This window comes from Alligator sinensis, unplaced genomic scaffold, assembly GCF_000455745.1.
Source record: "Alligator sinensis unplaced genomic scaffold, ASM45574v1 scaffold850_1, whole genome shotgun sequence".
Taxonomy (NCBI): Eukaryota; Metazoa; Chordata; order Crocodylia; family Alligatoridae; genus Alligator; species Alligator sinensis.
In genome coordinates this window covers 450,114-477,246 of record NW_005842742.1, presented here as the reverse complement: position 1 = coordinate 477,246, position 27,133 = coordinate 450,114, and the positions used below count along the sequence as shown (strand labels likewise).

General features: G+C 52.3%; 3 protein-coding genes across 3 annotated transcripts in view; 2 read left to right on the top strand and 1 right to left on the bottom strand.

Moving 5' to 3' along the window:
• Positions 1 to 1,625, top strand: part of SMG9 (SMG9, nonsense mediated mRNA decay factor) — a 7,434-nt gene extending 5,809 nt beyond the window's left edge. Inside the window, 3 exon segments of the mRNA XM_025216467.1 lie at positions 224 to 349; positions 509 to 653; positions 1,280 to 1,625. Coding sequence (XP_025072252.1) covers positions 224 to 349; positions 509 to 653; positions 1,280 to 1,358 — 350 coding nt within the window. The 3' untranslated portion in view covers positions 1,359 to 1,625.
• A 131-nt stretch (positions 1,626 to 1,756) lies between these two features.
• LOC102369076 (interferon-inducible GTPase 5-like) lies at positions 1,757 to 8,709 on the bottom strand. Its single transcript, XM_006034479.3, has 2 exons — positions 8,450 to 8,709; positions 1,757 to 4,306 (listed from the first exon to the last, which is right to left on the bottom strand). The coding sequence occupies exon 2, from the start codon at positions 4,298 to 4,300 to the stop codon at positions 3,143 to 3,145; it is 1,158 nt and encodes a 385-aa protein (XP_006034541.1). The 5' UTR covers positions 4,301 to 4,306; positions 8,450 to 8,709; the 3' UTR covers positions 1,757 to 3,142.
• A 13,442-nt stretch (positions 8,710 to 22,151) lies between these two features.
• LOC102374179 (phospholipase A2 inhibitor subunit gamma B-like) lies at positions 22,152 to 24,761 on the top strand. Its single transcript, XM_006034498.1, has 5 exons — positions 22,152 to 22,203; positions 22,459 to 22,575; positions 23,153 to 23,305; positions 23,667 to 23,807; positions 24,547 to 24,761. The coding sequence occupies exons 1-5, from the start codon at positions 22,152 to 22,154 to the stop codon at positions 24,759 to 24,761; spliced, it is 678 nt and encodes a 225-aa protein (XP_006034560.1).
• Positions 24,762 to 27,133: the final 2,372 nt, after the last annotated feature.

Sequence of the window (27,133 nt, the reverse complement as noted above, 5' to 3'; positions counted from 1 at the left end):
CCCCCCCCCCCCCCCCCCCCCCCTCACAACGCCAGGGGGAGGACACATTGCCCCTACTGCAATTGCATTGTGTCTGCTGCCCCCTAGTGACTGCTGTTGGCCACTGCAGCCTGAGCTGGGGAAATGCTGTCCTAATGCTCCCTGGTGGTCCTTGTTGGCCGATGCAGGGCCCCCTCTAGAGCCCACCCCACTCCCTGATACAACCTCTTATTTTCCCCTCCAGGCACCCTTTCCATGCTGGAGTGTAACATCTTCCCCGGGCTGCCCTATGACTACCTGGACACGGAGGTGAACCTCTTCCTGCTCCCCTTCATGGACGCTGACGCCGATGAGACCCTGCCCAAGTCAGGTGGGTACTTGGGACCCCCCCACCCCCAGGGTCCTCCAGTCTTGTAATGCTACTGGCATCCTTTGGGGGTGCCCAACTTAGTGCTTCCAGGGCTGCAAGTTCCTGCCCCCTTGCCCCTCCAAGGGGGCCGTTTTGACCGCCCGCCACCTGCCGTTACAGCCCCCGGGGGTGGCCCCCTCTTCTCACTGCTGCCGGGCTACAAGGGCCACCCCAGCTTCCCCTCCCTGGTGGCCAAACTGCGCAGCCAGATCATGTCCATGGCACGGCCTCAGCTCTCTCACACCATCCTCACAGAGAAGAACTGGTAGGACTGGGAGGAGCCGGTCTTTGGCCGGTGATGGTGGGAACATCGTGATGCCATCTGGGAGGCTTGGGCTGCGGGGTAGGTAGGGAAGCAGGGGGTTATGGGTCAGGGATTATGGGTAGGGAGCAGGGGGTTATGGGTAGCTGAGTTAACTGGGAATGTATGGGAACCAAGGGGGTTCTGGGTAGGGGTCAGGATCAGGGGATTGGAACAAGTAGGTATGGAACAAGTTCAGAAGCAAGGGCTTCTGGGTAGGGGAGCAGGGCACTGTGGGTAGGGGAATGGGATTGTGCATAAGGAACTGGATCAGGGATGGTTCTGGGTAGATAAGCAGGGCATTGTCAGTAGGGAACAAGATTGGGAGCAGGGGGTTTGGGGTAGCAGAGGAGGCAGCTGGTAATTTAGAGGGAGTGGGTATTGGCACGGGCTTTTGGGTAGGAAACAGGAGCAAGAGCAGGGGCTTCTAGGTAGGTGGCAGGACAGAGCAAGGGGGGTTCTGGGTTATGCAGAACAAGAAGTGGTTCAGGAAGCAAAGGCTTCTGGGTAATCATGGGAGAGGGGCAGGGCTCTCTCTTACTTCCCTTTTTTGCCCCCCTCTTCTTTTAATTTTTTTTGGCCCCTGGTAGGTTCCACTATGCAGCGCGGATCTGGGATGGGGTGAAGAAGTCATCGGCGCTGGCAGAGTACAGCCGTCTGCTGGCCTGAGGACCCCCTCCAGGACCCCCCAGGGGTATCTAACCCCCCAGCCCAAGGTGTGGGACAGCAGGGGCTCCAAAGCCCCTTCCCCCACCTCCGGGAGACCAGTGGCCCCAGCAGCTGGGATTGGAAGTGAGAGGCAACTGTGTTCCTACCACGTGGCTCTGAGCCGGGGCCAGAACCCAGGTGTCCGGGTTCGCTCAGCCCCCTTCTCGCTGGACACGGGACCCAGGCAGCCGGTGCTGCTCACCTGTTGCTGAATAAAGCTGCTCGTTTCTTTAAGGCTCTGTGTGTTGTATGCGAGGTGGAGCCTATGGACTAGGGGTGGGGATTATTGGGGAACGTCCACCCCCCCACCTCACAAATGCTCCTCAGTGCCCATAGCTGTCCAATGACAGCAGGTACAGGGTAGGCTGTGGTGAAGCCCCACCCCCTCCCTTGGCTCTGCCCCTTCCCTGCTGGCTTTGCCTCCCCTGTGGAGACCAGGAGGGCTCCCTGGGAGGAGCCAGAGGTCATGACTGCTCCCAGGCTCCTCCCAGTGCCATCAGTCCCTGCCCTGCTGCCTCAGTGGCCATTTTGGCCTCCTGGATGCCTAGGTTCACCCTGAAGGTCCCCAAGGACCTCACACCACAGCTCCTGAGCCAACAGGGCCATGTCACATATTGGGGACATGCACCAGAGTAGCCACCCCCTGATGCCAATGATGCCATCCAGATGCCCCTTTCTAATGCCTGCTTGGCCACCAGCGCCCCCTCCCATGACCTCAGCAGCTCCCCAACCGAAGCTGGGTGTTTCAAACTCCATCTTCAAGCTGCCAGCCAATGCCAGGAAGCCATGGGTGCTCAGACGATAATCGGAGGCCATGAAGACCTTGGGTTGACCAACACTTGGCCAATGCCTTCACATCCATCTTGGCATAGCTCTTTGAGAGACTCAGCTCCCAGTAGGCCCTGGTGGGGGTGGGGGGGACACGGACATGGTCTTCCGATACAACACCTCGCTTTGGATCGTGGGCCTAGACAACGGTATGCATGGAAACACCCTTGAGATCACAGGAAGTTGGAAGCCTTAGGCCTCCTCTTCCAGTTGGTCTCGCCTCCAGGGAGGCCCCAACCTGGCTCAGTCTTGACCATTAGCTGGGGTTAGAGATTGGGTGGGGAGGGTGCTGATCTGGGCCCAGTCCCTTAGGGCTTGGGGGGGAAAGTGTATGGGAAGGGTGTGGGGCTGTCTACCAGGGCAGTTGCAACCCCTGCACGAACCCACCCCCAGCCTCTGCCCTGTTCTCCTGCTTCATTACCCCTGCAGTGGAGGAGTGCTGTATTGGTGCCAACTACACCCTGCCTGCCTCTCTCCCCCACCCCACTGCCAATAACCCACTCGTGCAATCACAGCTTTGCAGCACAAAAAGGGGCAAAACACGTTGTGTACAAAGGCCTTTAGTCCAGCATCTTCAAAGCATTCTTGTAGTCAGGGCTGTCCCTAAGGGAGGGGGAGGGGCGAATTGGGGTGACCACCCCAGATCCCACATTTTGGGGGGGACGCAGAGCCAGGTAGAGCGGCCATGGAGACTCCATGGAGAGAAGGTAAGAATTGGGGCTGAAGCTGAAATTACTGGTTTCAAACAGGGACTCTTGAGTGCTGGAAATTCATCCCCAGGTCCCATAGAGCAAAGACACGGGGTCTCCCTGTGTGGGCTAGGGGCAAAGCGCCCTCACAGTTTGCTTGGCGAAGCGAGGGGGCTCTGCCTCTCTTCCTTGGTGCCCAGCCGGACCCCTGCAGTAATGAGATGGTTATTACATGGACTTCTTCCCCTCCGCTTTCAGAGCTTGGTGTAGGACCTTCTGGGTGTCCTTGGCCAGGTACCCCACTGCCTTCCGCAGCAGGGCGTAGGTGGGGATGAATGCCAGCCCAGCAGATACCAGGCAGCCAACAACGGTGAAACCCTTCCACCTGCCCACCAGTATGGCTGCAGCACTGGCTGCATCTGCCATCAGCTTGAGCCATGGAACCCGTGTCACTCCCGGGTGCTCCCTCACAGCTTGCAGCTCACCCACGGGCTGCCCCACGCGCCAGGCCAGTGCAGCGAGGGACCGCTCATCCAAGCCGAAGCTCTTGCAGTAGCGGGCAAGGTGCGCCCGGAACAGGAAGTAGGTGCAGATGAAGGACAAGCCGGGGATAGGAAGGGCAGCCAGGAGGCCACTCAACAGGGTGACTTTCCAGACCTCCCACATCAGGGAGGATTGCTTCTGGTCCAGGATGCGTGAGCACATGGGGAGATGCCGGAAGAGGGATGCTTGTCTCCTGATTGCTGGCAGCTCCTTCTTGAGGATTTCCTGCAGGAGGGGGAAGTTGTAGCGGTTGGGCTCCCAGTTGGCCACCACAAAGACCTGGGGTTGGGCCACCCCCTCGCCTCGCAGGCCCTGGTCACAATCCTGCCAGATGCGGTGAAGTACCTCAGCCTCATTAAAGCTGCCTGGACGTTGCCTTCGGGAGGCCTCTAAGTCCAGGTCCACCTTGGTGCGGACAAAGAAGAACCGCCGGCCCAGGCCCTCAATGCTGTGGGCCAGGTTGGCATGGGCCGAGCGGAAACGTTGGGAGCCCACGACGATGAAGAAGTCATAGTGGCTGAGGTCAGGCTCCTTCTGGGGGGCACTCAGTGGGGTCTCCACCCCCGGCAGCTCCCACAGGGTCACGAGGGGCAGGCCAGGGTGGCTGTAAGGCATGGGGTCCTGCTGCCCACCCACCAGCCCGGTCTCAGCTGCCCCCTCGTCTTCCTCCCTGAGACCCCGCAGGGCATTGATGAAGGAGGATTTCCCGGCACCTGCCTCGCCCACCACTGCGATGTCCACGGGCTCATGAAGGAATGACTCAAGGGGCCTCTCATGCACATGGAAGAGGGCTTTAGCCAGGTCACCCTCATGGACAGCTTCTCCAAAGGCGTCTGAAGCCATGGTCACCTTGGAGAAGACCAGAAGAAACCAGCTTTGTTATTGGGTTGATACTGGACCCACAGCCCACCCAGAACCCCTAGGACGTGGGACCTTAAGAAAAGCCATGTTCTCTGCAGCTGATTGTCCTGACAACATGTGTCATGGTGGTTTCAGGGCTCCTTCAGAAGCACTGGCTGTTGGCTACAGGGAAGGCTGGGGATTTTGACTGGGCTATGCCAATGCTCCTGCTGGGACCAAAGCTGGAGGGTCCTCACTAAAGGGTCTTTCCCCTCTGTTCAGGGTCAGACCAATGCCAGATTTGGGGTCAGGAAGGAATTTTACCCCCTGGTCAGACTGGCATGAACCGTGGGGGTTTGCCTTCCTCTATAGCTGGGAAGTGGCCCTCTACTTGGGATCTTAAGTGTATATTAACAACATTTCATAGAAGCAGGACATTGGCTGCCATTGTTCCTCTGCTTTCTCTGGGGCAGGTTCGGGTGTTAGGTCTGTCTTGTGTCAGGGTTGACGGTGGTCTTACGTGGAGTTTAGATGATGGAAGTGTCTGGGCTGATTTGGACAGGGATGTAGTGGTTGAACTAGACATAACTTCTGGAGGTCCTTTCCAACCCCACTTCTCTATGATTGCTTAGAGGACCAGGCTTCATAGACTTCAGGGGTGCCTGGATGCAGCCCATAGGGCTTCCTGGGGGTCTACAAATTTGGTAGCAGTATTAATTGCTGTTCCCCTATTGCCAAATGCCTGGACCTGTAGATGTGATTGTTTAGTTTTGCTAAGAGGTTGGACAATGGATCTGTTTGAGATGGTTTGGACAGGGCTGATCCTGCCTCAGGCAGGGGGTTGGACTAGATGTGACTTCTGGAGATCCCTTCCAGCCCCGCTTCTCTATGAGTCTATGACTATGAATTCTATGAGCTCTGGAGGTCCCTCCCAGCCCCACTTCTCCATGTTTCTATGATTCCTCCATCCCATAAGATGGATCCTGTAGGGCTTTGCTGGTTTCCATTTGAGGCCGGGAAGAAATTTCCCTCCTCCCATTTCTATGGACATCAGGGATTTTTTTGCATTGGGTGTTGGCTACAGCCTGGACTGGGAGTTGGGACTGCGGTGTTATTTCAGATTTCATAGGGCTGGAAGGGACCTTGCAAGAACATTGAGTCCAGGCCCTGCCCAAGGGGTAGGAAGTCAGCTGGGGTCAGATCACCCCAGCAAGATAAGCATCCAAGCATTTCTTAAAGGTATCCAGAGTAGGTGCTTGCACCACTTCTGGGGGGAGTCTATTCCATACTCTGGAGATTTGGACAGTAAAGCAGTCTTCCCTTCTGTCCAGTCTAAAAGGGTCTTCCAGCACTTTGTGACCATTAGACCTTGTCTTCCCTTGGGGTGCCCTGGTGAACAGACGTTCTCCCAGATCCTGATGCACACCCCTTATATAATTATAGGCTGCCACCAAGTCACCCCCGAGCCTTTGTTTCTCCAGGCTGAAGACTCCCGTACCTCTCAGCCTCTCCTCATAAGACCTGTTCCCTTGACCTCTAATCATACATGTAGCTCTCCTCTGGACCCTCTCAAGCTTCTCCACATCCTTTCTAAAGTGTGGAGCAGAGAATTGGATGCAGTACTCCATCTTTGGCCTCATCAAGGCCGAGTGAAGCGGAAGGATGACTTGTTGGGTCTTGCTAAGTGATGCGATTTAGCATACCCAATGGCTCCTGGCTAGAGGGTCTTGCTCTTCCACATGTAGGATCATAGGAAAGTCAGGCTAGAAGGGACCTCAGGAGGTGACATTTAGGCCAGTTCCCTGGTCAAGGCAGGAGCATCCTTGACTAAACCAACCCAGCCAAAGGTCCATCCAACCTGCTCTTGAAGCTTTCCAGCAGTGGAGATTCCCCCACCTCTCTGGGAAGCCTGTTTCAAAGCTCAACCACCCCCAGAATCAGAAAGTTCCTCCTTATCTCCAGCCTCAGTTTCCTGTCCTGCAGCTTGAGGTCATTGCTCCTAGCCCTGTCCCTTGTGGGTACAGATAAAAAGCCCTTCTCCATCCTCTGTATCATAGCCCTTCAGGGATCAGACAACTGTGATCAAATCCCCTGTCTTCTCTTCTCCAGCCTCAGTCACCCTAGTTCTTTCAGTGTATCCTTAGCAGTCCTCCTTCCAGAGGTCCCAAATAATTTCTGTTGCTCTGTGTTGGACTCTTTCCAACCTGTCCACCCCCTTCTTGAAGGGTGGGGCCCAAACCTGGATTCAGGCCTCTAGGGGGGGATTTCCCCCATGCTGAACAGTGGGAGAATCACTGCCCTTGACTTGCAAGTGGCACTCCTGTAAATACAACCCAGGAAGCTGTTGGCATTTTTTGCAACCATTGGTCAAGAGGCTGTTGAGTAGGATGGACAGACCCTTGGCTGGGGGCTGGGCCAGATGTAACCCTGAAGGATCCAGTCAGCATGACTTCATAAAGTCATAGAGAAGTGGGGCTGGAAGGCACCTGCAGAGGTCACATCTACTCCAACCCCCTGCCTGAGGCAGGATCAGCCTTGTCCAAACCATCTATACAAGTCCATAACCATAGAGTCACAGAGACATTGGGCTAGAAGGGACCTCCAGAGGTCACATCTACTCCAGCCCCCTGCCTGAGAGAGGATCAGCCCTGTCCAAACTATCCCAGACAAATCCATCATCAAACTGTAACTACAGTCAACCCTGACACAACACCAGACATCACACCACAGGGAAAGCAGGGCGACTGAGGCAGCCAATGCCTTGGTGCTGTACAAGGTTGTCAGTATACGCTCCATAGATCCCAGGCAGAGACTGTGCCCCCGCTACAGAGGATGGCAAAACCCTCCCAAGTCTGTACCAGTCTGACCACAGGGGATTTCTTCCTGACCCCAAAATCTGATGATCTTATATTAGTAGCAATTTTCAATTGCTGATTTTTAGGGAAAAGTAGGAGCAAGGGATAGGACCAAATAAGGCCTGTTATTTAGAAAAAGAAACGAGAGAGAGAGATCCCTGGTGACAGCAGAACCCATCTCAGAGGAAAAAAGGATTTGAACCCATGTCAAGAAGAGCCAAATTGGTCCATAAGCTCATGGAGAAGGCAGGGCAGATTTGCACCTTATAGACTAAAAAAAAAAAAAAAAAAAAAGCAACAAAAAAAGCAGACATGGCTAGCACAATCAACCTTGAACTGTGCTCCCACCCGCCCCCAGCTGCTTTGGGTTTCAGTATAGCTGTCAGCTTCCAAAGGCCTCGTCAATGAGCTGTTGGGGGGGAGGGGAAAAAGACTATCAAACATCACATTCCAGCTCTGAGCAAGCAGAAATCATGATTTTTTTTTACTTTACTGCTGCTCTAAAAACTTTTTATGTTGCTTATTGTACCGTTCTGATTACAAGCAGACCTTGGAGATACGCCAGAGATATGTAGCCCTGTAGCTTGGCAGCTATTTTTAAGGGCAAAATCCAGCCTTTCCCCTCCCAGAATATAAGTCAATCAAGTCCCTGAAACTTTCCAGCCTTTGCACAATCCCACAGAAGAATTGAACACACAAAGAAAAAGGAGCAGAGGGAGGTGAAATGCTTCCTCCGCCTGACAAAGGGTGCTTGTGCACAAAAGCTTACTAAGAAGAATTTTTCCAACTACTTGAGTTGGTCTAATAAAAGATATAGTATTTACCCAAAGAGCCTTGTCTTTCAAAATAAGAGGCATTGGGAAAAGTTTTTCTGATTGGGTGTTTTTACCACACACACACACGCGCGCACACACACACACACACACACACACACACACAGGTCGACTGAAAGTCAAGGGCAATGTTTGTAGGGAGGGGAAGGGGAAAAGAAAGGCTGAGTGTTACCAGGAAAGAGATGGGACCAGAGTGGGAATTTTCTGGCTGGACAAAGAGGAAGAGAAGTTTCCCAAACTGTATAGTGGGAAAATAGTTTGGCGTGAACAGGCTGAAGCTGCCCAGGCCCTCCCTGTTCCACTGGCGTGGACCGGAGTTTCCTGGAAAGGCCAGGATTGGTCTGGTTCTGCCTATAGGAGCGAACAGGAGGTATATTAGCCTCAGAAATAACCATAACCCTAATCATAACCCTACCCGTAACCCTAACCCAGTTCTCAAAGCCCTTGAGAATACCAGGGCTCACCGTGGCTGGTTTGACAGGATGGTTCACAGTGGTTCGGGGAGGAGATGAGTGCCGGTGTGTCTACACATGCGTTGTCCGTCCGTCTCTGCCAGCTTCCTCCTTTTTGTGAGAGTGTCTCTTATTCCTCCAGACTCCTGCTTGAGTGGGGCAGGGTCTCGCACTGTTTTAGGGCACGGTGAGGGGGCCTCTGGCCTGCCAACCTGGACGCCCGGCTTCTTCCCGTGGCCTGTTGCTTTCTGTTTCATTTTCCTCCCAGGCCCTCCCCTTCTCCCCAATGGTAGCAGCAAATAGGGACACACATGATAAGTCTGTGGGCGGGGCACTGCATCCACCCTGCAGTGATGGGGAGGGAGGGATCTGAGCTAAGATCCCTTCCCCAACCCCAGGCTTCACAGAGTGGTGCCATCTGCCTGGGGGGGCGTGGGGGGCAGGGGTGGTGGAGGGGGTGATACAGGGTACACACACTGCACCATAAACACACATGCCAACAGAATCCAGGTTTCTGGAAGATACACCCACACACATACCCCTCCCCACTGCAAAAAAAGTGTCTGGGATGCACACACACAGAACTCAGGCATCCAGGGCACATACACAGAACTCAAACATCTGCAAAATACACCTCCTCCCCAAAGTGTCTGACTCACACACACATGGGCACACACCCAGCCCCCTCAGGTGGTCTGAGGTACACACACACAGAACCCACGTGTCCAGGGCAAGCATGCAGAACCAAGCATGTGGGAAATACACACACACACACACACACACACACACACACACACACACACACACACACACCCCTCAGGTATCCAGGATACACCCACCCTCCCCGCCCCACACACAAATTATGAGTGTCCAGGACTTGCATTGACACAACTCCGGCATCTGGGGCACACGCACACACACACACACACCCCCCAAGCATCCAGGATACACACACACGAGTCACACACTTTTTTTGTGAGTTGCTTCTTGGACTTTACAAAGGCTGTTATCAGCTGCTTGGGGACACAAACAGGAAAACCACAGACTTAATAAATGGGGTGTGTGTGTGTGTGTGTGTGTGTGTGTGTGTGTGTGTGTGTGTGTGTGTGTGTGAAATGGCTCAACAGGTTTCCATTTCACCTCTTGAGAGGACATGGCCCCCAGATGCTTTGGCAAAGAAACACCACTCAGTGCATATTGCATTAAAGTTTATTACAACTGGATGTGAAAAATCAGGTGACCAAAGTGCCTCCAAGAAGCTAAGCTGCCATCGATGACACTCACCCAAATAATTAGGAGCCCAGCATGTTCACCACCAATGCAGAGCCAGCTTCAACACATGAAGCATCGGCATCAACCCCAGCTGGAGGCCAAATCACCATGACCCATGTCCAGTTAATTCTTTCCAAGAGCACAAGATGATGGCTGTTCATCTGGGGCTACTCCACCTACTAGATCACGGGTTCTCAACCTCCTTAGACCCAGGCTCCCACCCTATTAGAGCCAAGACCCCCCTCAGAAAATGCCCCCTCTTTGCTTTCACTTGTTCCTTGACCATGGAAAAAAACAGAGAAAATCCAGTATTTCCTGGACCATCACAGCTACATCGCTCCAGAGGAGTCAAGCAAAAAGCAGATGTTAAAGAAGCCTCTGATCAAAGTGTCTCATGTCCTTGGCAATGAGACCTCAATGCTAAGTTTGAATCCCAGTGAGTGGGGTTTTGTCGTGGGCAGCCATGGCATCTCCACAGGTGGAGTTAGGATTTTGAAAAGGTGGGTAGGGGCAGCGTGGTACATCATTTCATATTGGTGGGCAGTCCTGAACACCCCTCAACTTTTTGCTGGGTGGGGTGTATCACTACATTCCTCCCTGTGGATACTCTGATTCCAGAAGCAGGTCAGTCTGAATCACAAGAGAGTCATAGAGAAGTTGGGCTGGAAGGGACCTCCAGAGGTCATAGAGTCTGTTGTGTCTTCTTGTGTTTTCCTTGCACTGTCCCTTGAAGGCCAAAGCTCTCATGTTGAGCACTGCAGGGTTCACTTTGCTTGTGGCAGGTTTTGCAGCACAGGGGCTCCATTTTCTCTGCCATGAAGAGCCAGAGGCTTTCTTGGTTCCTCTCCAAGGACTAGACTGGGTCAAGTCAGAGGCAGAGCAAGTATAAATTCTGCACACATCTACTGAGGGCAATTGTTAAGATCCACCTGGATATGATTCCAGAGAATTATAATAATAAATAATTGTTAGTTCAACCCAGGAGTGTCCAGAGTGTTGTTGCTGAACTCACAACATATCATCTGGTGACGAGGATGGGATGCTTTGCTGAAAAGACACCCCTAGATTGTGGGACGACGTTCTGAGACCAGGGTGTGTTTTGTGATTAGAGGGAAGTTTTCTTCTTCTTCTTTTCTCTCTATTACGGCTGATGTTAGTTAGAATGGTGAATATAGAAGGGGGCGTATAGAAGAATTTGATGTGAGCCAGCCGGCTTCATGGGTCTCTTATGCAGAAAGGCTATCCTATTACCTGGAAGCAAACAAAGTGGAAAACCCATCTCAGAAGCATGTGATCCTCCTGACAGTCTGTGGTGCCAAAACATTTTCCATTGTTTGTTCCCTCATAGCACCTGCCTTACCAAACACTAAGTCTTATATGCTGAACTATTACCCTGCTAAAGGCACATTTTTGCCCAAGGCTATCTGTTACCCTGCAGAGATTTCATTTTCATTTTCTGAAAGGCCAACGAAGGCATAGCAGGTTACCTGGCTGAGCTCCGTCAGCTTACTAAATTTGGTGAGTTCAGTGATCTCCTGGATGGTCTGCTTCATCACCATCTTGTCTGTGGGCTTCAAGATGAAGCAATCCAATGTCGCCTGCTCTCTGAACCAAATTTGACCTTGGCTACTGCACAAGAAAAAGTTTTGGCAGCTGAAGCAGCACCCCATAATGTGAGAAAAATTCACCAGGCATTTTCCAGCAATGTTCACTTACTCCAAAAAGATCAGGAATCAGATCAACACCAGCAAATTCAGTGGATTTATACCCTCACCAACAGCACCATGTAAGCCAATTAATCCATGGACATGCTTGAGTTGTGGCAGCCAACATAGATAAAGGGAGTGCAGGTTTAGGAAGGCGGAGTGTCATGCCTGCAAGAAGAAGGGTCACATAGAGAGCTTGAAGGCTGCTTGAAGGCCAGTTCCAGGAGACAAAAAGACCGTGGCAAATGCATTCGTTCCCAATCCACTCACAGATTACAGTCCTCCCCAGAACATGAGGCACAAAAACTATATCTGATTAAAACTGTTGGTGTTGTTGAAACTCAAGGTTCTGAGATGATTGCAACTGTAGTAATAAATGGAAAAAAGTGCAAAATGGAAGTGGACTGTGTGGTGGGCCAGTAGGGGGCGCTCCTGCATTGAGCCACCCATCTCACTGCGCCCGACCACTTTCCAGGCTCCGAGTGCCTCCCTGGGGGTGCCTCACGTCTGGCTGACCCCCTTCCTGGAGCACACCCGCTAGCCGGGGGTAAAAACTGCCACCACCCAGAGCTGGGCTTTATTCTGGCTCTGCGCACCTTGGAAAACACAGGCCTAGTAGCCCTTGAAGGTACTTGATTCACTTGAAGAACTTGGGGTGCTTCCCTCAGTCAGAAGCACAAGTAGTGGTCTCCCTTAGTCAGCTGAACCAAGGGGGCCCCAAGGCATAACCTAGACCCTCTCCCAATGAGTCTCCCACGCTAGGTACAAAGGAGAACTGTATTGGTTACAAGGGGCAGGGTTGGAATAGGGTACAGGGTAGAGGAATATCAGAGAAATCCCATAGAGCAAACTGGCATGGCTGGGTAGCCTTTCATCACGCATCTGAGTTACTGCAAGCTATGTATCTAGTTGGATCTCAGGTAGCTTACTCACAAGGATCATCCAGAGGCAGGTGGAGATTCCCCCTGGAGGCAGGCAGATCCTTGATCATGAGTTTCGAGAGAGAGAGCAAGTTTCAGATGGTCCAGCTCTTCTCTCTCTCTCTCTGAGTCTTCCTCATGGCTGCTGCCCCCTCCTCCTCCTGGGCAGTCCTTAACTTATATAGCCCTTGTGACCTCATTTACCTGGTCCAATGGAGGCCAGCACCTGTTGACTGTCAGCCAACCAATTTGAAATGCATCACTGGTTGCTGGGCAGACTGGCAGTTCCTGGCTCCCCAGGGAGCCCAAGCCTCTCACCCATGTATGTGATGCCAGTCACGTAGGAAGAGGGAGCAGATATCCAGCTCAGGGTACCTAAAGAAATAGGATAAGGTGTGTACCCTCTGTAGGGCCCATCTTAACCAAATTGTCACAGAGCAGAGTTTTGGGGGAGAAGCAGAGGTGGCCTTCTGCCACAGACTCGGGTTCAGGAGTATCTCTCAGATGAAAACACATTCTTCCAGTTGTTTTGGCACCCTCTCCCCAAGTTATTGAAACCTGAGTGCCACCTACATGACTACAATGGACAGATTGTGGAAACTTTGGGTTGCTGCAGTGTAGCTGTCCAGTATGGATCTGTTAGACAGTGTCTGTGGCAGAAAGCCACCTTTGTTTCTCCCCAAAAAACTCTGCTCTGTAACAGTTGTGATGAGGATGGGCCCAGCAGAGGATACATACCTTTACCCTATCTCTTTGGGTAACCTGAGCTGGATACATTCCTGAGGGAGGGGGGAAAACTGCTCCCTCTGCCTACGGGACTAGTATCGCATACCTGGGTGAGAGGTTTCCTTCCTGGTGGGCTAGAGTCTGCCCGGCAACTAGTGATGTATTTCAAATTGGTTGGCTGACAGCCAACAGGTGCTGGCCTCCATTGGACCAGGTAAATGAGGTCACAAGGGCTATATACGTTAAGGATCCAGCAGCCATGAGGGATACTCAGGAACAAAAAAGAGCTGTACCATCTGAAACTGGCTCTATCTCTAAAAACTCATGATCAAGGAACCCCCTGCCTCCAGAGGGGATCTCCACCTGCCTCTGGATGATACTCATGAGTAAGCTACCTGAGATCCACCTAGGTATATAGCTTGCAGTAACTCAGATGCGAGATCAAAGGCTACCCCAGCCACAGGAGTTTGCTCTATGGGATTTCTCTGATATTGCTCTACCCTGTACCCTATTCTAACCCTACCCTCTGTAACCAATAAAGTTCTCCTTTGTGACTGGTGTAGGAGACTTATTGAGGGGTGGTTTTAATTATGCCTAGGAGGCCTCTTAGGTCTGCAGACTAAAGGAGACTATCTTTTTTGGCCCCCAACTTGGGGAAGTGCTCCAAGTTCTTGTATTGGGTCAAGTACCCATAGGACTATTAGGCCTGTGTTTCCCCAAGGGCACAGGACCCAGGCAGTCCCTTCTCGGTGTGGTGGCAGCACACATTACCCCCAGACTCTGTGGTGGGGCTTGAAAGGGGGTCTGCCAGGGCTTAGGCGCCCCTGGAGAGACACGTGGAGTCCAGAAGGTGGACTGGTGTAGTGAGGTGGGAGGCTCAATGCAGGAGCTCCCCCTACTGGCCTGCCACAGCATCTACCCCTCATTGTCACTAAGGGTTCCCACAAAAGTCTTCTGGGGAGAAATTGGTTTTCACCATTGGGAATCAGTATTCAAGGAGTACACAGTCTCTGCACAGAAAGTCTGGAAAGGCTTGCAAGTGAGTTTCCCCAGGTATTCTCTGAGGAATTAGGAACTTACTCTGGTCCACCTGTGACGTTCCAAATGGATCCTGTGATTGCCCCTATCTGTATGAAGGCTTAGCATGTACCTTTTTGCACTGCGACCAAAAATGGATGCAGAATTAAATTGGCTTATCATGCAAGGGGTCCTCGAGCCAATCATACATACAAGCTGGGCCACACCACTTGTTCCTGTTTTAAAACCTAATGGTAGTGTTCATATCTGTAGGAATTACAGTGCACTGTTAATAAAGCACTTAAGCAGGACCTGTGCCCAGTGCCTGCCATTAACCAATACTGTCTGTTCTTGCAGGAGGGCAGGTTTTTGCCAAACTTGACCTCACTCAAGCCTATCAGCAATTGATAGTGGATAACAAGGCCACTGAGCCCCAAACAATAATCACATACTGGGGAGCGCTCCCTGTCAAGCACCTCCAGTTTGACATTTCTGTGGCACCAGGAATTTTCCAGCAGTTCATGGAGAAAATGCTAGCAGGAATTCCTGGGGTTGTTCCATACTTTGATGATATGTTGATCATGGGGCTGTCTAGAGAAAAAACTCACTGAGAGACTCAGAGAAGTTTTACAGAGATTCAAAAAAGCAGGTATCAGAGTAAAAAGAGAGAAATGTCAACTGGGAGTTTCCAGTATCAACTTTCTGGGATATCAAATTGATGCTTCTGGTTTTCACTCAGCTGAAGACAAGGTAAAAGCAATACATGATGCCCCTATACCAAAATGCAGACAGGATCTTCAAGCATTCTTAGGACTTCTCAATTGTTATCACATCTTCTTGAAAGACAAAGCCACCATAGCAGAGCCCCTTCATCGCTTACTGGATAAAGGAGCTCAGTGGAAGTGGACTTGCCAGCACAATGACGCCTTCCAGCCTCAAGAAGTTGCTGACATCAGACTCTGTCCTTGTTCTCTAGGATGAGCAGAAGCCACTGTCCATTACTTGTGATTCCTCACCATTCAGTGTTGGCGCTGTCCTCAGTCACACATTGCTTGATGGCACGGATGCACCTGTTGCTTTTCCTCACCAGAAAGTACTGTCTTTTCTCACATACCCCATTCCCCCAAATAAGATACACATCTTGTTTTTGGAAGGCAAAATGTAGAAGCCCCATGGCATTGCCCCATCCCCGCTGACTTGTGCACCTACATTGCAGTGCTCCAAGAAAGTGCTGAGGGTGGGGGAAGCTCTCTGCCCTGCTGGGATCAATCCATCTGCCTGGGAGCCCAAGATGGCTGGGACTGGGTGTAATGGTCCCCATGAGGGCTGGTGTTTCTGTGGGTCCCCCCTGCCTGGCACTGATTGGTTAGAGCAAGGTCGGGGGCACTTTTCAAGCCTTTGTGCTGAGGAGGTGTAGCAGTCCCTGTTCACCTGTCTTCAAGGGAAGCTCAAATGTACCCTCCAGGGAGCAAGGCTTCCTTTCCCCCTTGCCTTCAGGCCTGAGCCAACTGGGCTGCACCAGGGGAATGCAGGGAAATGTCAACAACTGGTTGAGAGTTCCCGATACATTGGCACCAGGCTTGCCCCTTGCGACTGGGCCCAGTTGATAATGGGGCAGCTCTGACCTCACTCCCCGGGCTATGTTCACTTCTCTTCTCCCTGCCCCGCCTCATGCCTGTCATGCCACCTCTGTGCGTGCAGGAGCTGGACTGCTGCTGCATCCCCTCAAGACCTCGGTGGAGAGGGTGCAAACACAAGCTCAGTTCTTAGTGGCAAAATCTCAGCCAGGTTTGTTGCCTGCAAAGCACCTAGTCATGAATACACCTGGGCAACAGGCTACGAGGTGGCCGCTGGGATGCCCCTCAGAATGTTTTCATGGTCAACGCAAGTTCCAGCCATGCCCCATAGGTACAAGGTCCAAAGGATTTTCAGACCCTCCTTTATACACCAATCGAAACAACCTTTCCTTATAGTATATCCATCCATCCATCCACCCACTCCACACTCCACCCATGTATCCATCCATATCCAGACACATCCATCCATCCATCCATACATCCACTCACCCACCCAAGGTCCCCACCCATCCAACTTTCGTCCATCCACTCAAACATTACTTCTCTCCCTCCATACATCCACCCAAACCCTCCATCCATTCCTCCATCAGGAATGGTGGGACACTGCACTGGGACCTGGCAACGATTTCTAGGGTCACCTGACATACACTCCACAGCTGCTAGATGTCCCTGTAGGCTGTATCAAGATCCAGTGGCCCTTGTTTAAAAAAACCAAACAGTCTTTGATTTCTCCTCAGCCTGAAGACGGTGGGGTGTGTGCCCAAAAGCTTGCAAAGAAAGACTTTTTGGGGGTTACTTTTTAGTTGGTCTAATAAAAGGTATCACCTCTAAACCAAGAGTTTTGTGGTTTTCTTTTTATCAGACCAACAAGGCTACAAAATAGATCCTCCAAGCAAGCAGGAAATTCCTCACCAGGAAGTAATGTCTTTTCTCGTTAAACACAGCCCCCCAAATAAGATACACATCTTGTTTTTGGAAGGCAAAATGTAGAAACAAAGATTTGCTCAGTCATGGCTGACTCTGTGACATGGAGTAAGTCCTTCTAGAAACACAGAGTGTCCAGTAAGTGGGACACCCCAGGAGACAGTCTGGGAGAGGCAGCAAGAACTTCCTATAATGGTTCATGGTGCCATCCTGTGTTTGTCACCTCATGTCATTAGATCGCAGGTGTGCCAATTGGGCACGGCACGCAGGCATCTCCTGGCTGGCCAGTCCCTTGAGTGTCTCTAGCCCCACAGACTGTGGTCATCTTCCACAGACTTCATCCATTTGGAGCTCCTCGATACCTCAACGGCTGTGTTGTTTTGTACCATCCCTTTCTCTGCTTGTCTCATTTCCGATGCAACCTCACCCAGCAACCCCTGTTTTGAAGCCCAGTGGTCTTTGATACACTCTAGGCTGCATCTCTATGGTTAAGAGCACATTACAATGGGGATACAACCAGTATGGGGTGTTTCATCCCACGACTGTTAAATGCAATAGGCAGCAGCAAGCCTTGAAGCCTATTGACTCATGGGACTCATTGGATCAACCTTAGACACAGAAAGAGAAGAAAAATGATTGAGAATCAGATGACCAAGTCTCTAGCCAATCCCCCGCTCTCTCTCCAGGGCAGGAGAGTCATACACACAATAATCAATGCCGGAGAGGAGGAAGAGCTGTGGGGAGGGCATTTCTGTGACTTTCATGATTTATGTACAAGTCTCCTGAACGTGCTGCAGGAAGGAGAAACACCAGTGTCTGTGAGCACCTGAACCCAAGGGAGGGATGTGGCCTGAAGGGCAGACTCCACCCTGCTCCCTCCCGGAGGGAGAAGCATGGCAGCCATCTTGCAGAAGTGCCTCCCATACTTCTATTCCACTGAATTCAAATCTGCTTCTCCCATTCTGGAGGGATTTCTTTTTTTGGTGGACAGGTGTGTGTGTGGGGGGGAGGGGGAGGAGGAATACAAGCAGATGCAGTAATTTCTTGGCCCCACCCCTTGTTCTAATACTGAGAGAAATGGCAACTAGCAAATCCTTACTGACTCTTAGACCCCGACTCCATGTGGCACCCAACGACTAGGGAGATGACAATCCAACTGCTCATGGATCCTGTTACTCATTAGCCAGAGCAAGCAGGGAGCACACGTTGCTCACAGCAGCTTTATTCAGAATGGAGACAGCTTCGGGCCAGGTCCCAAAAAACGGGGGACCTGCACTGAACAATAGTTCTTTTTACATTTTATACTCCTTGGTTCATACGTATTAACATTCACTCCACCTCTGTCCCTTTTTCCCTTCACCCATTTCTCCTCCCATTTCAAGCTCTGCCTCTGTTTACTGTTTACTTCATTAGTATGGAATTGCCTATGCATTTCATTCATTTACATCCCTCTCTGCTAAGAATGCATGTGTAAAGCCATGAACTCGGGTACTCTCGGTCAATCACTGATTCTTTCTGGTTCTTTGCTGACTTCAGCACCATCTCCAAGACCTTGCTTCTGCTTTATCTCCTGACGATAGCTGGTAGGCTGCATCTTGTTCTTCTTACACAATGGGCTCTAACACTATGACTTTGTTTAGAAAATTACTTGCCTAAGCATTTGCAAGGTTCGTCTTACTACATCATTCTGCTTTGTGACCAGCAGCTTTGGCTGAGACACAGGAAAAAGACTTTGTATTCAGCTGCAAATCCAGTGCTCCCCAAAATCCAAATTATTGTCACCCTAACACTGACCTTCCTTCAAGTACTCCAGGATTTTATAGACCTCTGTCCCAGCCCGTCCTTTTTCTAAGCTGAGAGAGATCACCATCACCACGTGGTATCCACAGCAGGCCCCGATAAAGCTACAGGTAACTTCTCCATTGGACCACATGCATTTGAGGTCCACCTACAGGGTATGGTGGAACCACAGAAGACCATATCGGGGTGGGGGGGATTATTCTGCTTAAAAACTCTTGACAGCACACAACTGAGTATCTTGGGTGGGAGTCTACATGGCTAGAAGAGAAGGACACATGGCAGTGCCTGAGAGGACACTCTAGGTGAGGTCTCTATGGTTAGGAGCACACTACAATGCACAGGGGACACCCTAGGTTGTGTCTCTATGGCAAAGGGCATACAGCCATGCATAAGGGACACTCAAGCTGAGGTTTCTATGGTTAGGGGCACTCCAGTGCATGGGAACACTCTAGGCTGTGTGTCTATGGTTAGAGGCATAATACAGTGAATGGGGGGACACTCTAGGTTGTATATGTATGGTAAGGGCACTCCAGTGCCTGGGGCCTCTCGAAGCTGTCTGTCTATGGTTAGGGTCACTCCAGTGCGTGGACACTCTAGACTGTGTCTCTATGGTTAGAGGCATAATTAGGGTGGCCATTGAGGTACCTCAAGAATAGAGGACAATTGCATTTAGTGCAACTGTCCCCACCACCATGAACATCACATGCCTCTCAAGGCTGGGGGGACGCAGCGAGCTGCCGCAGGCAGTGTCAGCTGTTGTGGGGGCATGGCCGTGGTGAGTGGTGATCTCCCACAGGCAGCTGCGGTGGTGTCAGCGGCGGGCTGAATGGGGAGCTCCCGCAGACAGCTGCGGTGGTGTCAGCGGTGGGCTGAGCAAGGAGCTCCCGCAGGTAGCTGCAGCAGTGTCAGGTGCCAAGGGGTGAAAAATAGAGAATATAAAGGCATCCGGTTTCATATCAATAGAGGACAGAGGAATAGACAACCGGACTGTCCTCTATAAAACTGGATGAATGGCCACCCTAGGCATAATACAGGGAATGGGGCACACTCTAGACTGTGTCTCTATGGCTAGGGGGATAATACAGTGAATGGGGGATATTCTAGGCTCTCTCTCTATGGTTAAGGGGGTACAATGGGGGTAGAACCAGTATGGGGTGTTTTATCCCATGACTGTTAAATGCAACTGGCAGCAACAAGGCCTTGAAGTCTATCGACTCCTGGGGAAGTGTCTTAACCACTGCCCTACCCAGCCAGGTTCCTTCTGTAACAACCCCATTTGCCCTTCCTGGAACATGAAGGGAGTCCTCCCTGTACCATACAGTGCCTTGAAAAATTTCCTGTCACCTGCACTCAGGGGAAGTCCCAGCCTGTCACATGGGGGCTGCAGTGACCCAGAAAGCAGAGGGTGCCAGCACTGATGTTGGCAGCTGCCTGGAGAGCTTCCAGCTGCTGCTTCCACAAATGGAGCAAGATCCAGGCAGCAGATGGCACCAGCCCAGCCTAGCCCAGCTCCACTGGAGGCTGTGAGATAAGATCCCCTCTGACCCATGGTTCCAGTGAGGCCCAGTCTGCAGCTGGGACAAATCATCCATAGTCCCACTGGGGTGTCCATGCCTTCTTCTTTTCATCTCCCTACAACTCACCCAACCTGTGGCATCTTCTTCCCTCCTTTGCCCCAATCCAGCCTTGGTGAGTCAGCTCAAACCCAGACCTTGAGTCCACAGACTTCAGTGGCTTTATTGCTAGCTGCCAACTAGCCAAGGGACAGCTCCTCCTTGGTGTTAGCGGTGGGATCTCATGGACGGGTGGCCTACTGGCCTTGTGGTTAATCAGAACCCCCCTGTCAGGACCAAGGGACTCTGGGGTAGCCACAGATGTCCTATCTGGCCTTGGGAGAGGAACACAGGCCACCAGAGACTTGTCTACTGCTGTGAATAACTTAAGTGCCTTTGAAACCAACAAGTTGGTGCCAGGTTAGTTTTGCTGGGAAGGGAATGTTTCCTTGCCACATGGACAATCCCACCTCTCTGGGTCCCTATCTACCCATCTCAAAAGGGAGAACCATTCTTTCTTTTCCCTAGACCAGTTTCTTTCAATCTTTTTAGACTCCAGAAACCCTTCACTGGACCTAACCCCTCACTTGTTAGACTCCAGATCCCTCTCAGAAAATCCCAGCTCTTTGCTTTCACTTGTTTCTTGGCTACTGAAGCATCCCAGAACAATTCTTGTGTTGCAAAGACCTCAGAGACCACAGCAGGGTAGGAGGGGTTGGGCACTGGATTACTACAGGAAAGCTCTGGGTTGATTTAGTGAATAAAAGTCTCAAATCCCCTGGGGACTCTGGTTGAGAATCACTACACTAGGGATTAAGGTCTTGGGGAGAGAATGGGGACCTTCATCAGTGTTGGGGATCTGGGTGACTGCTGGCATGACACAGACCCTGATGGTTATAGAGATTCTTGTTTTCAGAGCAGAACAATCAAACTGAATACCTGAAAAAAAACAGATCTGGGAAATGCTCGTTATCACCACCAGTGCTAATTTGCTTTGTGCCCACAAAGGATGATGTAGGAAAGTTATTGATCTCCTTGGCCAACGTGGCTCTCTGGGAACAAAGGGACCAGGGTGCAATCAAGATGACTTCTCTGAGGTCAGGCATCTGGGGTGGAGGATGGGCTGGAGCAGAGCAAAGCTGTCCTCCTTCCTTCCCGCAACCACGTCACCCACCTCCCCTCTATAAAGAACCCAGGCATCCTGGCACCCGGTGCCTGCCCACACTTGATGCTGCTGTCTTGTTGGAGCTGGAGCCCCGGCATCCAGGTCCCTATTGCAGGAGTTCACCTCATCACCAACCTAGGGGTGAGTTGGCTTCACTTATCCCTGCTATATCATTTCTCAGCAAGAAGGGAAAGAAACTTTTTGGGTGCCCTGCATTTCTCAAATGCCCCTTCCCCTCCCCCTGTGCTCAGAGGCACGTCCCCTTCCCTCCCCTTCCTCTTCTGCTACTGCTTTCCCTGATGTCCCAGGGGCAGGGGAAGCTTCAAAGCCTTTAAAGCACAGAGAAAACATGGGGGAGATTCATACCTGTTTTGGAGACTTTAAAAAAGTCCCCAGTAAGGTCCAATCTGACAAGGGGGTGCAATTGCATCACTGCACCCCCTCTGGATCCTCCCCTGGAGGAGTCCTTCTATAGGGGAGAGGGAACCCAAGACACGCAACACAGAGCTGAGAGAATCATAACCTCTTGTATGCAAGCCATAAGGCACATACCATACTTCTTCACCTACCACGCACACCTTCCCCTCCCTCTAAAATTAGCCAATGAAAACAGGGCAGCCTGTTTTAACTGAGGGAAGTGATTTGGGAGAGATTGGTTAAAAGGGAAAAAAACAAAAAAAAAGTCTTTCTTTTTCTTCCATTCTGTCTTTACAAAATAAAAGGTGTGGGTCTTAGTTGGGGTGGGGAGGTGTAGTCTGGGTCGGACACAGACATGGGCGAACGGGGTGGCTGCCTGGGGCCTGGACAGAAAGGGGGCCTGAAAATGGTAATTTTTTTCCCATTGTCCAATTATTATTATCATTATCTCTGGTGAAGGAGGGCCCGATACTAAAAGTTTGCCCAGGGCTGCCAGGAGTCTAGGTACAGTGCTGGGTGTAGTATAAGGGTAAATATGGTACTTTCTGCTCTCCTCCCAGCCTGCGAGTACCCGTGACAGCGGCAAAGTGTGCTGTGTTTGAGACCTCTTAGTACCGACACAGCCTTGGCTGCCGTGATGAAGGCTCCCTCCATCCTCCTTGTCCTCCTTGTTGCTCTCCTGGCTTCAGGTGAATAAGGGGTAACCCCTTTCCAAAGCCCATTGGAGGAGATGGGTTGGAAGCCATTGGACAGGTTTAAGTGAAAGAGTGGATAGAAGAAAGATTACCCAGTGCTCACTGGAAGACCTGAGTTGGGGGTTACAAACTCCCAACCCCAGATAGAGGGAGGGGCAGAGGGGCTTTGAATGAGGGCTAGCCACTCTTCTAATCCCAGGGCTGGGAGGAACTGGACCCATATAGAGCCTTGTGTCTTCCCCTCTCTAGGATCTGGTCTGGAGTGCGAGGTCTGCTTTGGCTCGGGCACAAGCTGTACGGGCACAGCAGTAACCTGCCCCGATGCGGCTAACCAGTGCAGCAACATCATGACCCAGTTTAACTGGGGTAAGTGAGATGGATATTCAGCTGGCAGGATCTAGTAGAGAGAGCTGATGGGGCAGAGCCAGGACACCTGGGTTCTGCCTCCAGCCATGGGAGGAGAGCAGGACTAGGCATAGGGCACGGAGCTAGGACTCCTGTGTTCAACTTCTAGCTCTGGGAGACTAAGTGGCATATAGAGGACTAGCGTGTGGGGCTGGGAGTCAGGATGCCTGGGTTCTATCCCCAGTTCTGGGAGAAGACTGGGGTTGAGTAGGTTTGATCAGGGAAATCTGAGAGGCAGGACACCTGGGTCCTCTCCTCAGCTCTGGGAGGGGAGTGGGGGTCCCAGCAAGGGAGGCTGAGAGCCAGGACTCAGCTCTGAGAGGGGCGTGGGGTCTCGTGGGTTACAGCAGAGGCAGCTGGGAGCCTGCTAGGCTCTTTCCCCAGCTCTAGGAGGGAAGTGGGTCAAGGGGACAGGGTGGGAGCCAGGACCCTTGGGTTCTACTCCAGGACCTGGCTGGCCCATACAGGGAGGCTAAGGAAGAGCAGAGGGATGGGACAGAGGATGTGGGTGGATCAGCCCGTGTCTTATCCCCTCCAGCTGACATCAAGATGCTCAGCATCAGCCGTGGGTGCATGCCCTCGGGGAAGTGTGGCTATGGCCCTGCCCAGGTCAAGATGGGCGACTCCCTGGAGGTGATGACTAGCATCTCCTGCTGCCCTGAGGATGACTGCATGCCCACAGTGCCGACATGTGAGCTCCCCCAGTCCCCTCCTGTCCTCTGCTCACCCCACTGCCTGTAGCCAGAGCATCCCTCCAGCCCAGCAGCGGGCACTCCACTGACAAGCACTAGGTTTCTGTAAAGAGTCCCCATTGAAAAGCAGTGGATCCCTATGAAGAGTCCTCTCACCTCACAGGGGATGCCCCCTTGAATAACACTGGGTCCTGACTCCCTGGAGTGGGTGGGATCACATGGGCTGGGCTTTGGACTCCAGGTCCCTCTGCCCACCCTGGAGCAGGACTGGGGGTCCCCCCACTACCCTTTGCCAGTAAGCTCAGCACTCCCTGCAGGGGATGTGCCTGGAGCTGACTATGTTTGCTCTGCTCCTTTTAGTCGAACCCACAGACAACACCCCAAATGGCCGATATTGCCCCTCCTGCTTCGCCCTCTACTCTGCCCAGTGTGGTGACGATGAAGTGGACTGCACAGGCAGTGAGGACCAGTGCATGGACATGCTTGGGATCATGAACAGCAGTATGTGTCCTTTCTCCTGCTCTTACCTGGAGCCATTCTAGCATCTCCAGACCTTCCAGGTCCCACATGATGGGACCAAGGTGTTGCACAACCCATGGGCTGGGCTTCAGGGTTGGGGTTCGAATCCATTTCCAGCCATCTTGAGGCCTCTCTTTTCCCTTCATCCCATGCATCCATCTGTAAGATCTTTGAGGCAGGGGCTCTGGATCTCAGGAGGCCTTGTCCATCACGGGGCAGCCTCTGCCTCAGAGAACTGACAAATCAAACTGGACTGAAGAGAAAGGCGGGGGAGGGGGTGGGGAAGTTAAGGCACGAAGGGATGATGGGACTTGCTCCAGATCATCCATGGAGGCTGTGGCAGAGCTGGAAAGGGATCCTAGCTTGCTGGTGGCCCCTTGGTAGTGCTTGAATACGCCTCAAGGCCATGGTTATTGGGGATCCCACAGCTACCACCAACAGTGCATGAAGCCTTGATTAGCTGAGTGGCGAGGTGGAGACAGGCTGCTCCCAAGCCCACTGGAAGGTAGAAGGGGAGCCAGGTAGTTTGGGACTGGGGACAAAGGGAAGAAGGGGAGGTCACTGAGCTCCTGAATAGCTGGGGGAGCAGAGCAGAGGGCAGGGGAAAGTCATCACGGCCTAGACGGTTTGAGGGAGGGAAGTGAAGGGGACACACAGGGGAGAAGGAAAGGCCTTGGGGCTTCTCCTGACCCTGACCCCTGCGCTCCTGCCTGCCCCACAGGTTCTGGCACATCCCTCCTCACCATGAAGGGCTGCGTGACTGAATCTGCCTGCCAGATTCTGGATGCCAGCAGATCCAGCCTGGCAGGGATAGGCATCTACATCAACCAGCTCAAGTGCGTCCCAGCCTCTGGTGCAACCATCGTGGCCCCAGGACCAGCCAGGCTCCTGTTCCCAGCCCTGGCTGGGCTGCTCTTGGCAAAGCTCCTCTCCTGAACCCCACTCAAGCAACAGTGATGTAGTCCCGAGTGTCCCCATCTGAATCTAGGACAACCTGTGCCAACTGCTCTAGGGCTCTGCATGGGGGTGTTTCCCCCTCCATTGATTGCAGCAACTAAAATAAATAAGGACAAATCAGTGTGGGTGTCTTATTGACATGGAGGAAAACTCTACTCCCATGGGGGCAAGTGAAGTCCAGCAGGTGGGTGCCTCTTCAGCTCCATCACCACCAACTCCTGTCCCTTCCCCTCCCAGCAACCCCTGAAGGAAGAGGACTGGAAATCCAGGCCCCAGGGGGGTCAATTTCTGGCCAGAATTGGAAAGATTTATAAGGGAGGAGGAGAGACATTGAGACCCCCATGTTAGACTGAACCCCCTTCTCAGGGTCAAGAGAGAACCCAGGAGTCCTGGCTTTTAACCTCCCTCCCCAAATTCACAAGAACCCATTTCTCTCCCAGAACCAGAACAGAGCTTGGCTAGAAGCCCACCGCACACCCTGGCATCACTTGTGATTTGTCACATTGCACTCTCCAACCAAATGCAAATAGAGTCCACAGGTCCCATCCATCCTCCAGAAGCCCACTAGACATTGTATGATCCTACCAAATCTTGTTGTGATATGATTAATATTGAGCAAATCACTATAAGCCTGGACCTCCTGTGTCCCGCAGAGAACCCAAGAGTCCCGATCCTCCACACGAGCTGCTCAGAAGCTTTCAGAAGTGAGAGAAGTAGGGAGTGAGGGTCTACCTTGAGCTGCCACCAGCCACCCTGGGATGATCCCATTCTCTGCACGTTTCACCCATTTCTGATATTAAAAATTATTGACAGAGGCGAAATGGATGCCTTGAGCACATGACCCCTCCCATGAATATGGCTCTGATAACCCCCCAGTGGTTATCCCAATGAAGGCTCCCTTTTCCTTTCTGCTCTCCAGGGCCTTCCTGGCTGCAGGCAAGCCTGGCAGATTCTCCTATGAGCCTGTTTTTTTTATCTAAACCCCAGGGCAGGGGTTAAAATGATTGTGGAAAATCAGCAGCTGAAGAAGGGAGGTGAGGAGGTCATGGGAGGAAAGGGGGAAGAGTCAACAATGAGCTTGCAGGGAGTCAGCACTTCCTCATGCAAGCTGCAGGAGAGGCCTGGGGAGTAGATATCCAGAGACCCTCTCAGATAGGGGCAGAAACCAGGAGAGGAAACCCCCCTGGAATGAAAACAGCTCATCATTCCCCTGGGGTCGGTAGGGCCAAGTCCCCAGTGAGTATCACTGGATGTTGGAGAAGGGGCTGGGGTCTAATCCTGATGGAGCCTTTTCTCCTCCCCTCTCCAGGGACTGGGCTGAAGTGTGCCAGTCCAGGCAACTCCTGCTCAGGCCCCACAAAGTCCCGCCCCCACACCGATATGATATCTGTGGCTTCAGGCACACCTGAAGCGTTATATGCATATGCAATAGGCCTGGGATCTACTTCCAATGCTGAACACCTGGGTCCGAGGCTTGGCTCTGGGAGAGGTGTGGGGTGGGGATCCACCCAGTGGGTTAGAGCAGGGCCATACTGGGCACCAGGACACCGGGGTTTTAGGCTGCAGGTAGGGAGCTGGGGATTGTAATGAGTTAGGACAGGGCAGTGCCAGGCACCAAGACTCCTGGGATCTCCCCTCAGTGCTGGGAAGAATTGTGGGGGGGAAGAGTAGTTAGGACTCAGGCAGGTTGGAGCAGGGTGTGGGTGGGGAGCTGAGAGCTAGGACTATCCAGCCCTGAAAGGGACACCCCACTGAATGAAGTGGCTGGGGCTCAGGCTGGTCTCCCGCTCTCTCTGCCCCCCAGTGAATTGTCCCTGGGGCAGGATTCAGGGCTTCCCACCACAATCTGTCCTGCTTCACCCCTTCCTCGGTACGTCCAGAGTGACAGCACCCCCTGTAGGGTAGTGGGGAGGGCCTACCCTGTCCTCAGCTTCACCTGTCCCTAAGGCCTCCATGGGAGATCCCCCAGGGGAACTGCATTTGTTCTGTAGTCCCAGTGTCCCCCCATGAACAACACTCCCAGCAGGCTGAGCTGTCCGATCTGCTATGCCGGCAACACATGAAAACGAGATGGTCAGTTGCACCAGCTTGGAAACCGGGTGCCCTAACTTTATGGCAGAACCTGAGTCCAGTAACATCAACCTCCTCCGCTGCTTTTTCCCTGCATGGGTTCGATATTAGTGTGGGGATCAGGTGGACATCCATTCCCAAGCGTACCCACTTCCCAGATGTCAATGAAATCCCACTCTGTCATGAGGCCATCATAATTACAACACACATGGTAATGAGGCAGTGGTGCTCTATGGTAGGTCCCTGCAACCACGCCTTCATTTCCGCTGATGTGTGAGCCA